General features: G+C 40.4%; 1 protein-coding gene across 1 annotated transcript in view; it reads left to right on the forward strand.

Annotated features, from left to right (window-relative positions):
- The window catches only part of TRAM2 (translocation associated membrane protein 2), a 208692-nt gene that overhangs the window by 125406 nt on the left and 69975 nt on the right, over window positions 1-13311 (forward strand). Inside the window, exon 2 of the mRNA XM_053709551.1 lies at window positions 6320-6383. Coding sequence (XP_053565526.1) covers window positions 6320-6383 — 64 coding nt within the window. The remainder of the gene's footprint in view (window positions 1-6319; window positions 6384-13311) is intronic.

Raw genomic sequence — 13311 nt, forward strand, 5'->3', positions numbered from 1 at the left:
CTGTTACTGCCATACAGGCAGGGCACAGCAGTCATAATGTTACCAGTACAGTGACAAGACAGGAATATACACACATAATGTATAGTAAGCCAGCAATACATACAGACCTGAAACAATGGTAATTACACAATTACACAGGGGCATAAATTCTGCGTGATATACCCTGTATAGATGTAGGTCTGTAAGTGAGCAGAGAATAAGTGTGCACCCCCATTAGCTAAACCACTTCAATGTACAAAAATACATGAAAAATATACTTAAAAAATATACATGATGTGCACAATCTGGGAAATATGACCTATATAAGAAAATGACGCAACTTCCGGCGACACGTATGACGCCGGAAACAGAAAAGATTTTTTGCGCCAAAAACGTTTGCGCCAAGAATGACGCAATAAAATGAAGCATTTTAAGCCCCCGCGAGCCTAACAGCCCACAGGGAAAAAGTCAAATTTTTTTAAGGTAAGAAAAAATGATTGATTCAAACGCATTATCCCAAATATGAAACTGACTGTCTGAAAATAAGGAACGTTGAACATCCTGAATCAAGGCAAATAAATGTTTAAACACATATATTTAGAACTTTATAAAAAAGTGTCCAACCATAGCATAGAGTGTCACAGAAAATAAGACTTACTTACCCCAGGACACTCATCTACATGTTGTAGAAAGCCAAACCAGTACTGAAACGAAAATCAGCAGAGGTAATGGTATATAAATAAGAGTATATCGTCGATCTGAAAAGGGAGGTAAGAGATGAATCTCTACGACCGATAACAGAGAACCTATGAAATAGACCCCGTAGAAGGAGATCATTGCATTCAAATAGGCAATACTCTCTTCACATCCCTCTGACATTCACTGCACGCTGAGAGGAAAACCGGGCTCCAACTTGCTGCGGAGCGCATATCAACGTAGAATCTAGCACAAACTTACTTCACCACCTCCATAGGAGGCAAAGTTTGTAAAACTGATTTGTGGGTGTGGTGAGGGGTGTATTTATAGGCATTTTGAGGTTTGGGAAACTTTGCCCCTCCTGGTAGGAATGTATATCCCATACGTCACTAGCTCATGGACTCTTGCTAATTACATGAAAGAAATTAAAAAGAATGAAAAAGAAATGAAAAATGTAAAACAATGAAATATATATATATATATATATATATATATATATATATATATATATATATATATATATATATATATATATATATATATATATATAAATGACACAAATATTTTCACACAATCTGCTGCTTCAGTGTTTTTAGATCTTTTTGTCAGATGTTACTATGGTATAATGAACTATAATTACAAGCATTTCATAGGTGTCAAAGGCTTTTATTGACAATTACATTGTTTATGCAGAGTCAATATTTGCAGGGTTGACCCTTCTTTTTCAAGACCTCTGCAATTCACCCTGGCATGCTGTCAATCAACTTCTGGGTCACATCCTGACTGATGGCAGCCCATTCTTGCATAATCAATGCTTGGAGTTTGTCAGAATTTGGGGGGGGGGGGGATTTGTTCATCCGCATCTTGAGGATTGACCACAAGTTCTCAATTGGTTAAGGTCTGGGGAGTTTCCTGGCCATGGACCTGAAATTTCGATGTTTTGTTCCCCAAGCCACTTAGTTATCACTTTTGCCTTATGGCAAGTTGCTGCATCATGCTGGAAAGGCATTTTTTTTCGTTACCAAACTGTTCTTGTATGGTTCGGAGAAGTTGCTCTTGGAGGATGTTTTTGTACCATTCTTTATTTATGGCTGTTCTCTTAGGCAAAATTGTGAGTGAGCCCACTCCCTTAACGGAAAAGCACCACATGACACATGAATGGTCTCAGCATGCTTTACTGTTGGCATGACGCAAGACTGATGGTAGCGCTCACCTTTTCTTCTCCAGACAAGGTTTTTTCCGGATGCCCCAAACTATCAGAAAGGGGATTCATCAGAAAAAATGAGTTTACCCCAGTCCTCAGCAGTCCAATCCCTGTACCTTTTGCAGAATATCAGTCTGTCCCTGATGTTTTCCTGGAGAGAAGTGGCTTCTTTGCTGCCCTTCTTGACGCCAGGCCATCCTGCAAAAGTCTTCGCCTCACTGTACATGCAGATGCACTCACACCTGCCTGCTGCCATTCCTGAGCAAGCTCTGCACTGGTGGTGCCCTGATCCCGCAGCTGAATCAACTTTAGGAGACGGTCCTGGTGCTTGCTGCACTTTCTTGGGCGCCCTGAAGTTTTCTTCACAACAATTGAACCTCTCTCCTTGAAGTTCTTGATGATCCAATACATGCTTGAATTATGTGCAATCTTAGTAGCAGCAATATCCTTCCCTGTGAATCCCTTTTTGTGCAAAGCAATGATGACTGCACAAGTTTCCTTGCAGGTAACCATGGTTAATGGGAAAAACAATGATTTAAAGCACCACCCTCCTTTTAAAGCGGCCAGTCTGTTATTCTAACTCGGCATGACAGAGTGGTCTCCAGCCTTGGCCTCGTCAACACTGACACCTGTGTTAATGAGAGAATCACTGACATGATGTCAGCTGGTCCTTTTGCGGCAGGACTGAAATGCAGTGGAAATGTATTTTTGAGGATTAAGTTAATCTTTCTCTCTCTTTCTCTCTCTTTTTTCTCTCTTTTTTCTCTTTCTCTCTCTCTCGCGTCTCTCTCTCTCCTGGGCTCTCTCACTCTCGCGCTCTCTCACTCTCGCGCTCTCTCACTCTCTCTCGCACTCTCTCACTCTCTCTCGCACTCTCTCACTCTCTCTCGCTCTACATAAAGATGGCCTAGGCTATAAGAAGATTGCCAAGACCCTTAAACTGAGCTGCAGCACAGTGAGCAAGACCATACAGCAGTTTCACAGGACAGGTTCCACTAAGAACAGGCCTTGCCATGGTCGGCTAAAGAAGTTGAGTACACATGCTGAGCCTCATATCCAGAGGTTAAAGGGGTGGGGTGTCAGCCTGTCAGTGCTCAGACCATACGCCGCACACTGCATCAAATTGGTCTGCATGGCTGTCGTCCCAGAAGGAAGCCCCTACTAAAGATGATGCACAGAAAGCCATGGATTACGTGAACCATGTCCTGTGATCCGATGAGACCAAGATAAACTTATTTGGTTCAGATGGTGTCAAGCGTGTGTCGTGGCAACCAGGTGAGGAGTACAAAGACAAGTGTGTCTTGCCTACAGTCTAGCATGGTGGTGGGAATGTCATGGTCTGGGCCTGCATGAGTGCTGCCGGGACTGAGGAGCTACAGTTCATTGAGGGAACCATGAATGCCAACATGTACTGTGACATACTGAAGCAGAGCATGATCCCCTTCCTTCGGAGACTGGGCCGCAGGGAAGTATTCCAACATGATAACGACCCCAAACACACCTCCAAGACCACTGCCTTGCGAAAGAAGCTGAGGGTAAAGGTGATGGACTGGCCAAGCATGTCTCCAGACCTAAACCCTATTGAGCATCTGTGGGGCATCCTCAAACGGCAGGTGGGGGAGCGCAAGCTCTCTAACATCCACCAGCTCTGTGATGTCATCATGGAGGAGTGGAAGATGACTCCAGTGGGCAACCTGTGAAGCTCTGGTGAACTCCATGCCCTAGAGGGTTAAGGCAGTGCTGGAAAATAATGGTGGCCACAGAAAATATTGACACTAAGGGCCCAATTTGGACATTTCCAATTAGGGGTGTACTCACTTATGTTGAAAACGGTTTAGACATTAATGGCTGTGTGTTGAGTTATTTTGAAGGGACAGCAAATTTACACTGTTATACAGGCTGTACACTCACTACTTTACATTGTAGAAAAGTGTCTTCAAAGTTGTCACATGAAAAGATATAATAAAATATTTTCAAAATTGTGAGGGGTGTACTCACTTTTTTCGAGATACTGTATATATGTATGTGTGTGTGTATATATATATATATATATATATATATATATATATATATATATATATATATATATATATGCAATACAAAATTTATAGCATTTGACGAATTGGTTATAGGCTAGGTGCCACGTCAAGGCACCTTCTTCTGGGTCCCTAATCTACAGTCACACATGCTAACTTAACTTGTGTCTCCTTAATTGTATCCTAATCTGTTTTGCTAGAAGCTAGCATGTGGGACCCTGGTTCCTGGCTTCAAGATGAACCAAATGCCACAATGAACATTTGGAAGTGAACAAAATATTCACATATCTACTACAGACTGATGTGCAGGTGCGAGGGCTTCACCTTCATGCGATAAATTGCAATCACTCCCTATAAGAGAAAATCTACTTTGGGATTCTGATATAGACAAATGCAATGTGAGTGTTTCCCATGTATTGCAGAAAGCAAAGTCCCTGCTCTGCTGCCCCAGTGTACATCTTGTGGCAGTTTGTGAAATGAGCCAGTGTGGCACTACCCAGCTGGTGCATTGCTCAGAGCTCAGCTGGCGGCAGTGTTTACACAGGCTGATACCTGGCACAGGGCCCAGGCTTCAACTCCTTTAACGAGTGATGGGAAAACCGTAGGCATTGAGTGCTGTTGACCACTTTATTTACTGTAGGGTGGGAGAGACCACGCATTCCCAGAGAGTTTTGTTTAGTAAGCCATATTTTGCTAGGCATGGGGGTGTAAAATTTACAAAGATAAACTTTTTGTGAACCCTCTGCTGACTTTGCTATTGACCCCTTAAGACTTGCAAGACTATTGCTTAAAGCATATTGCTCAGCATTGCATTTCTGTTCTTTGACAGTGTGTCCTTGTTTGCTAATATTTGTTTGGTTTCTATCATTTATTTGTCTTAGAGCAAATCTAGTCAATTTTCCGTCATTATTTTGAACAGCTCTTAAAAGACTATGAACACTACTATATGAAAACAATTCCTTTTAGCTTTGTTTCCTGCGTTAAAGGGACAGTAAACACTTTGTGATTTGAGAATATAAAATGCTTTAAGTGACAAGAAACCCACATTTCCCCTCCACAATATTGTGTTTTTAACTCCTTTTTTTAACTCCTTTTTATACATTTTATAAAACTAAATTGTTGTCTCTTTATGCAACTTATATTGATGGTATTTGTTTATTTCTCATAATTTTTAAGAGCATTTGCCTGTGCTTAATGTATATAGCAGTCACAAGGGGTACCATACAGGGGGGTAGCATACAGTCGTAAAGCTTTGTAAACTCAAACGGTATCTAGAAGAGTAATTTGAAATCTGTTTTATGATGTATCTCGCAAATTAATGACTTGTGTACATTTCTAACTATTTGTACAATCAGTTTGTTTTAGAGAATTAAAGTGAAGGCAAACTTTGGTGAATGAAAGCCCGTTTTTTTAAAATTACTATTAAAAACGGGCACTTTCATTCATTAAAGTTTACAAAGCAGCCGTTTTGTTAAAAATTTACCTTTTTTTTTCTTTTCACAGCTAGGGCAGCTTCCCCCACCTAGAGATCCTCTATTTACACATCAGCAATGACTAATCCTGCTTCCTCCAATCACAGCTTTCCCCCCAGGGTAGTCATTGCCTGAGGCCATGCTGTGATTGGCGGAAGCCGGATTAGTCATTGCTGACGTGTGAATAGAGGATCTCTAGGTGGGGGAAGCTGCTCTGGATGTTAAAAGAAAAAAAGGTAATTTTTTTTAACAAAACGGCTGCTTTGTAAACTTTGATGAATGAAAGTGCCCCTGTTTTTAATAGTATTTTTAAAAAACGGGCTTTCAGTCACCAAAGTTTACTTTCACTTTAAGAGAGCTGGAGAAGCTTGGCATAATAGCAAGAAGATTTTAAATAGATATGATAAAAAAAATGTGCCAATTCAAAAGAAACATAAAAAGAAACATTGTGTGGAAAAAAAAAGGCAAACAAATGTACTTGTTTTGCAAACCGAGCACTTAGAAATTTGTATTGTAGCCCCTGCACTCAGGGAAATGAGAGAGCTTACATGTTGGTATCTAACGTTGCATTCTGCCTTTCCTGAGCATGGGCAAAATGTACTGCCTGTTTCTCTTGCATTTTCTAAACACTTAGCCAGATCATGTTACACTAGAAGATTTATAACATCAAACTAGATATGGCCTTTATGTAGAGACCCCAGTTCACTTGTAGAGCTGTGAAAAGAAGAAATGGGCACTGCACAAATGTTTGTTTCATTGTTGTTAAAAACAAAAAGACACTTATGTATCTGTTTAGCCACAAAAGACTCATCAAGTTTGCCATCAATAAAAGAAAGCTACTTTTTGTATATTAAATACCTTCTAACGTCTAGAAAACGGTGTTATCTTTGGTCCTAAGATAACTAATTTTTATTTTCCTTTACTTTTAACAGGTTACAGCAAAGACAGCCTTCCTCTTCATATTACCTCAGTATAACAGTAGTATACAGTCACTTGGTAAGACATTCTGACCTATTTTTATTGTTTTGGTAGAAAACTGCACACAGTGATCTCAAAATGGTTATTTATAGACGACTGCTTTCCTTGACATTTGTTGTGCCATTTAACCTCTTAAGGACATATGACAGAATTTTTCCGTCATAAAACAATTGAGCAAACTGAAAGCTGTGTCCTTAAAGGGTTAACCAATCACATTTCGCTATACTAAATTATGTGTATATATATATATATATATATATATATATATATATATATATATATATATATACACACAGTCCCCAGAACACAAAACCTTGCCATGGATGTGTAGTGAAACTGGAAAGAAGCAGGCATCTCAGGATACTTTTCCAATCAGCCTTTAATCCATAAAGTGCTTGAACAAACAAAAGGGCCTTAACCCATAACGTTTCGGTTCCAATCCGAACCTTTTTTAAACGGAGCCCATCAAGGACATACAGTGCTCCCAACCTAACCCCCCTTATATATACCCTGTTTAATCTATAATGTAAAACCTAAATGTGTATGTTACCTCGCTTTTGCTAAACCTCCAGCCATACAGGCACGCTACCGGAGCTAATTGCGCAACCGCGCATACTGATGACGTCATCCGCCACAGTCATAGGAATAACAGGCTGTCTGGGTGTAGTCAAGGAAACGGTAAACAGCCGTTCGTAGCCGTGGGATGCTGGCGAGATCGAAATGCGATAGAAGGAACTGTTCCTGTTAAACCTTACACAATAAACAAGTGCATATACAATAATGTGCATTTTTATGTATACAATCATTATATATAATACATAACGCAAATGAACATCCCTTTTACTGGGAGACAAATACTAGGTTGTATGCTATAAAGGGGTGCTAAAATAAGCGGTACTTTCTAATATAGGGTCACAGAATTGTTAATTCGGCCCTATCTGTCTAGAAGCCAAATTGATTTTTTATTTTGACACAGTTACTCCTAAGGGCCTGAATATGCAGATTGATTTTGGATGCTGGTACAAATAACCAAGTTACGGGAATCCCCTCCATAGGATTATTCATTTCTACCTATTTCTTGGGCATTGATGTTACAAAGAGTTTTGTATTTGTTTGTGCATTATTTGTAGTATGCCATTGATACTTATAGTATAGATTGGCCACATAGGGCCAGATTAGCAATTCTGTGACCCTATATTAGAAAGTACTGCTTATTTTAGCACCCCTTTATAGCATACGACCTAATATTTGTCTCCCAGTAAAAAGGATGTTCATTTGCGTTTTACATTATAGATCACACAGGGTATATAAGGGGGGTTAGGTTGGGAGCACTGTATGTCTTTGATGGGCTCCGTTTCAAAAAGGTTCGGATTGGAACCGAAACGTTAAGGCCCTTTTGTTTGTTCAAGCACTTTATGGATTAAAGGCTGATTGGAAAAGTATCCTGAGTTGCCTGCTTCTTTCCAGTTTCACTACACATCCTTGGCCAGGTTTTGTGTTCTGGGGACTGTTTGCATCTACCTAATTTGCAGAGCACCAGGCAGTAATGTGGATGGTGTGTGCCACTTCTCCTTACAATCTTATATATATATATATATATACAATAAGAATTTTTTTGCAGGAATTTAGCACATCTAGGCAAGTATCCACGCTTGCTTTTCCCCAGTAAAACTCCATATACATTGTTACCAATGCAATGTATATGGAGTTTTACTGGGGAAAAGCAAGCAGTGATACTGGCAACAAAAGTGAGTACACCCCTAAGTGGAAATGTCCGAATTGGGTTCAATTAGCCATTTTCCCTCCCCGGTGTCATGTGACTCATTAGTGTTACAAGGTCTCAGGAGTAAATGGGGAGCAGGTGTGTTAAATTTTGTGTTATCGCTCTCACACTGGTCACTGAAAGTTCAACATGGCACCTCATGGCAAAGAACACTCTGAGGATCTGAAAAAAAAGAATTGTTGCTCTACATAAAGATGCCCTAGGCTATAAGAAAATTGCCAAGACCCTGAAACTGAGCTGCAGCATGTTGGGCAAGAACATACAGCCATTTCACAGGACAGGTTCCACTCAGAACAGAAGAAGTTGCCTTTGGGAAATAGACGTACGAGTGCTGCCAGCATTGCTGCAGAGGTTGAAGGGGTGCGGGGTCAGCCTGTCAGTGCTCAGACCATATGCCGCACACTGCATAAAATTGGTCTGCATAGCTGTCCTCTCAGAAGGAAGCCTCTTCTAAAGATGATGCAAAAGAAAACCCGCAAACAGTTTGCTGAAGACAAGCAGACTAAGGACATGGATTACTGGAGCCATGTCCTGTGGTCCGATGAGACAAAGATAAACTTATTTGGTTCAGATGGTGTCAAACGTGTGTGGCGGCAACCAGGTGAGGAGTACAAGTGTGTCTTGCCTACAGTTAAGCATGGTGGTGGGAGTGTCATGGTCTGGGCCTGCATGAGTGCTGCCGGCACTGGGGAACTACAGTTCATTAAGGGAACCGTGAATGCCAACATGTATTGTGACATACTGAAGCAGAGCATGATCCCCTCCCTTTGGAGACTGGGCCGCAGGGCAGTATTTCAACACAACGGCCCCAAACACAACTGACCACTGCCTTTCTAAAGCAGTTGATGGTAAAGATGATGGACTGGCCAAGCATGTCTCCAGACCTAAACCCTATTGAGCATCTATGGGGCATCCTCAAACGGAAGGTGGGGGAGCGCAAGGTCTCTAACATCCACCAGCTCTGTGATGTTGTCATGTAGGAGTGGAAGAGGACTCCAGTGGCAACCTGTGAAGCTCTGGTGATCTCCATGCCCAAGAGGGTTAAGGCAGTGCTGGAAAATAATGGTGGCCACAGAAAATATTGACACTTCGGGCCCAATTTGGACATTAATGGCTGTGTGTTGAGTTATTTTGAAGGGACAGCAAATTTACACTGTTATACAGGCTGTACACTCACTACTTTACAATGGAGCAAAGTGTAATTTCTTCAGTGTTGTCACATAAAAAGATATAATAAAATATTTACAAAAATGTATAGATGGTATGTGAAGAGGGTATTCATAAAAATGTCTACTTCAGATGAATATTTATTGAAGAGATAAAAAAAACCCTGATTGGTCTCAATGTCCACAGGCCTCCCTAACAGACCAGATTTTGAGGATATCTGGAAATAATCAGCCGATTAGTAAACATTGTTATTTTACCTGCTCTCACCCAAGGTAATCCTGATAATCTGCTAGGGAGGCCTGAGAACAGGTTTGAAAACCAATGAGATAGATCATACAAATTTAAATACCCTTCCACTTTATTTCTTTCTTTTACAAGATATGACGAGTCCACAGATTTCATCCTTACTTATGGGATTATGCCTCCTGGTCAGCAGGAGGAGGCAAAGAGCACCACAGCAGAGCTGTGTATATATAGCTCCTCCCTTCCCTCCCACTCCAGTCATTCTCTTTGCCAGTGATAGGTAGAGGTAAAGTGAGGTGTTAGTTTAGATTCTTCAATCAAGAGTTTGTTTTTTAAATGGTGCTAGTGAGTACTATTTTTCTCAGGGTGGAGCATCAGATGTTTCAGCAATGGGAACTGAAGAGTTTTTCTACATTATCACTTCACTCCCCATGCTGGTGCTGCCCTGCTGATGGTCTTATAGGATGTCACATAAGGCCATATTTGTCCCCACAGACCTACAGGAGGTGATGGAAAGAGACCTCTTCTTCGTGTAGGACAGGTTCAGATCAGCACTATGGTATGTACAGTCTTTTTGTTTTCTGGGGAGAGTGTAGCTCAGAACAGACTGAACGTTAGCTGCTGCAACACAAGTGGGGTAACTAACTTGCAAAATTAAGTTTTTATTCCCCTATCTGTTTCTTTTTTTTTTTTTTTGTTTAATCTTTTATTTATATCAAAATTTCTCAGTAAAGCAATACAAAAACAGGTTTTCAACAGTATGTACAATACATAGGACAAAATTAGGTACATATTCATTTCTATCTTTAAACATTCGTGCGCATATGATATATCATAAAGTCTCTTTATAAATCCTCTTCACTACACATTGAATGATCAGTAGGTGTTAAGTCATAGGTGTTACCTGACATCCGTATAGGTCTCTTACAGTCTGACTTAGCTACTTTAGTCAAATTATACTATCCACGTAGGATCTAATTTAAGGCCTACCAAGCCTGAATTTCAAATAATACTTAAGGTCAGTTCGGTTTTAGATAGAGTCCATACAGTCAGGAGTGTGAGTTACTTCCAGAAGCTGGTGTTATTAATAAATAACTTCATGTATGGAGGATTAAGTCTTACCCGAGCGTACGAATATATTCAATGTATGTCAGTGTATGTCATTACCACATATGGTACCGATATACCCCCAAAACGATCTAGGTCTCTTTAGCGCTATAATAAGATTCCCAAAAAAACATCATCTCAGCGTAAAAGTCCAGTTTATCTACTGTGTAGTAAAAATATCTTTCTAATGACAGGTTCCTTTCCATTTGTGTTTTCCACATCGACAGAGTTGGTGTGGCCTCAGACTTCCACAACCTTGGAATTATTTGTTTAGCGCTGCATATAGCTAAGTGGAAAAGAGAAGTGTGTTGCTTAAAATGGAATTTGGGTAGAATATGAAATAAATATGTGAGGGGATCTAGGGTGATATTATGATTTAACAATCTACCCATTTCTTGGTTGATTTCTGTCCAAAAGTTCAAAATTTTAGGACACTCCCACCAGATATGGTAGGGAGTACCCACTCCTGAGCATTTCCTCCAGCATCTATCCGATGCTTCTGGAAATATATGTTTTAGTCTGTGAGGAGTAAGGTACCAGCGAAGCAAAAATTTATAATTGGTTTCCAATAAAGTGGCCGAATGAGCTGATTTGCTGGTGTATGAGAAAATATCAAACCATTCCTCCTCAGAGAGTGTATAAGGTAGTTCTTTATGCCAAGATGTTATAGTTGGAGTTTGTTTAAATTCGGAGGGTTTGAGTAAAAGTTGGTATAAGGTAGAAATGGCACGTGTCAGCGGAGAGTCAAGGGTACAAAGTTTCTCCAAAGGGGTACGTTCTCTAGTCATTAAGTGCTTGAGTTTGTGGGTCTGCAAGAAGTGTTGAAGTTGTAGATATCTAAACCAACTGGCAAACTGCGTGACTCCTAAGTCTGACATGTGTTGTTGGGGTAGCAACTTGTTCATGTCAAGTAATGTATACATTGGGAGGAGTTTATCTAGGCTACTCTGTGCTTTGGGCGTAATCAATAATCCACTTGGAAAATCAGGGTTGGATAATACTGTCGTCAGTGGGGAAGGTACAGATGAGATATGTGGGCAATTAGCTAGGACCCGGTGCCATACTGCAAATGTTTCTTTAATTATGGGGTAGGTTTTCATTAAAGCTGGAAGATTTCCTTTTGGTTGCCAACAGTATACCCCAATTTGGGGAGAATTAGTTAAATCATGTTCTAATGCTATCCAAATTTTATCCTGGGTGCTAGAAAGTGTGCACCAATCTATTATTCTCTTTAAAAAGACTGCTATTCGGTATTTAACTAGGTCTGGGACTCCCAGACCTCCATATTGTTTTGATAGGTATAGTGTAGTTCTGGCTATCCTTGGGGGTCTCTTCCTCCAAATATATGAGTTCATCACCAATTGCAATCTACTGAGATAGGAGTCTGAAAGTGGGATAGGGACTGTTTGGAACAAGTAAAGAATTTTAGGGAGGATAGTCATTTTAGCTATTCCTATCCTACCCAACCAGGATATATGTTTATGTAGCCACAGTGATGTATCTTTGATAATGGCGGTCAGTAGTGGCTCATAGTTAAGTTCTTGCAGTTGTTGGGTATTGCTAGTGAGGTGGATGCCTAAGTATTTCAAGGAGGTCTTCTGTATCAAGTATGGCACCTGAGATCCAATTGTTTGGATGGCTGTATCATCCATTCCAATGGGAAGTAATTCGGACTTGTGTCTATTTACCAGATAATTAGAACAGAGGCCAAATTCCTCCAATGTACTCCGTGTTGCGGCAAGGGAGACAGTCGGGTGAGTCAGTGTCAGTAATAGGTCGTCCGCGTATAGTGCTAGTTTATGATGGGTGGATTCTATGGTAAGTCCAGTTATATTGGGGTTGTCGCGTAATTTGGTAGCAAGGGTTTCCATGGAAAGTACGAACAGCAAGGGCGAAAGAGGACAACCTTGTCTAGTACCATTTAAAATGGGGAAGGGTTCGGAGAGGGTACCATTGACTTTAATTTTAGCAGTTGGATAAGTATAGAGGGCCATAATTTTCTGGATAAAGTTGTCTGGGAAGCCAAATTTCTGTAAGGTAAGTTGTAAGAAAGTCCAGTCTGTCAAAGGCTTTTTCAGCGTCAGTCGATAACAAAACAAGGGGGATATCATGTGTGCTTGCATATTGTATTAAATGTAAAATTTTGACAGTATTGTCTTTAGCTTCCCGGTGTGGGACGAAGCCTACCTGGTCCGGATGGATCAATAAGGGTAGTATTTTGTTAATTCTGGTGGCTAAAATCTTGGCATATATTTTTATGTCTATATTCAAAAGGGATATTGGGCGGTAATTTGATGGGATAGTCGGGTCTTTCCCCGGTTTCGGTATGATTGTTACTATTGCTTCGAGCATGGAAGAAGGAAGTTCATGGGATTCGTCAATATGATTAAAAACAGTTAGCAAGTGTGGAAGGAGAAGATGTTTGAATTTTTTATAATAACCACTGGTGAGTCCATCCGGGCCAGGGCTTTTTCCCTGTTTTAGTGAATGTATGGCTCTGTCAATTTCCTCTGCTGTAATGGCTGAGCTAAAAGAATCAAGTTCCTCCTGAGGTATTATGGGTACTGAAATAGTATCTAAGTATTTGTTGCAAATTATCTTATGTACTGTAGTGTTTCTTTGTGGGGTTAGGCTATATAGCTCCGA

Source organism: Bombina bombina, chromosome 4, assembly GCF_027579735.1.
Source record: "Bombina bombina isolate aBomBom1 chromosome 4, aBomBom1.pri, whole genome shotgun sequence".
NCBI classification, from domain to species: domain Eukaryota; kingdom Metazoa; phylum Chordata; class Amphibia; order Anura; family Bombinatoridae; genus Bombina; species Bombina bombina.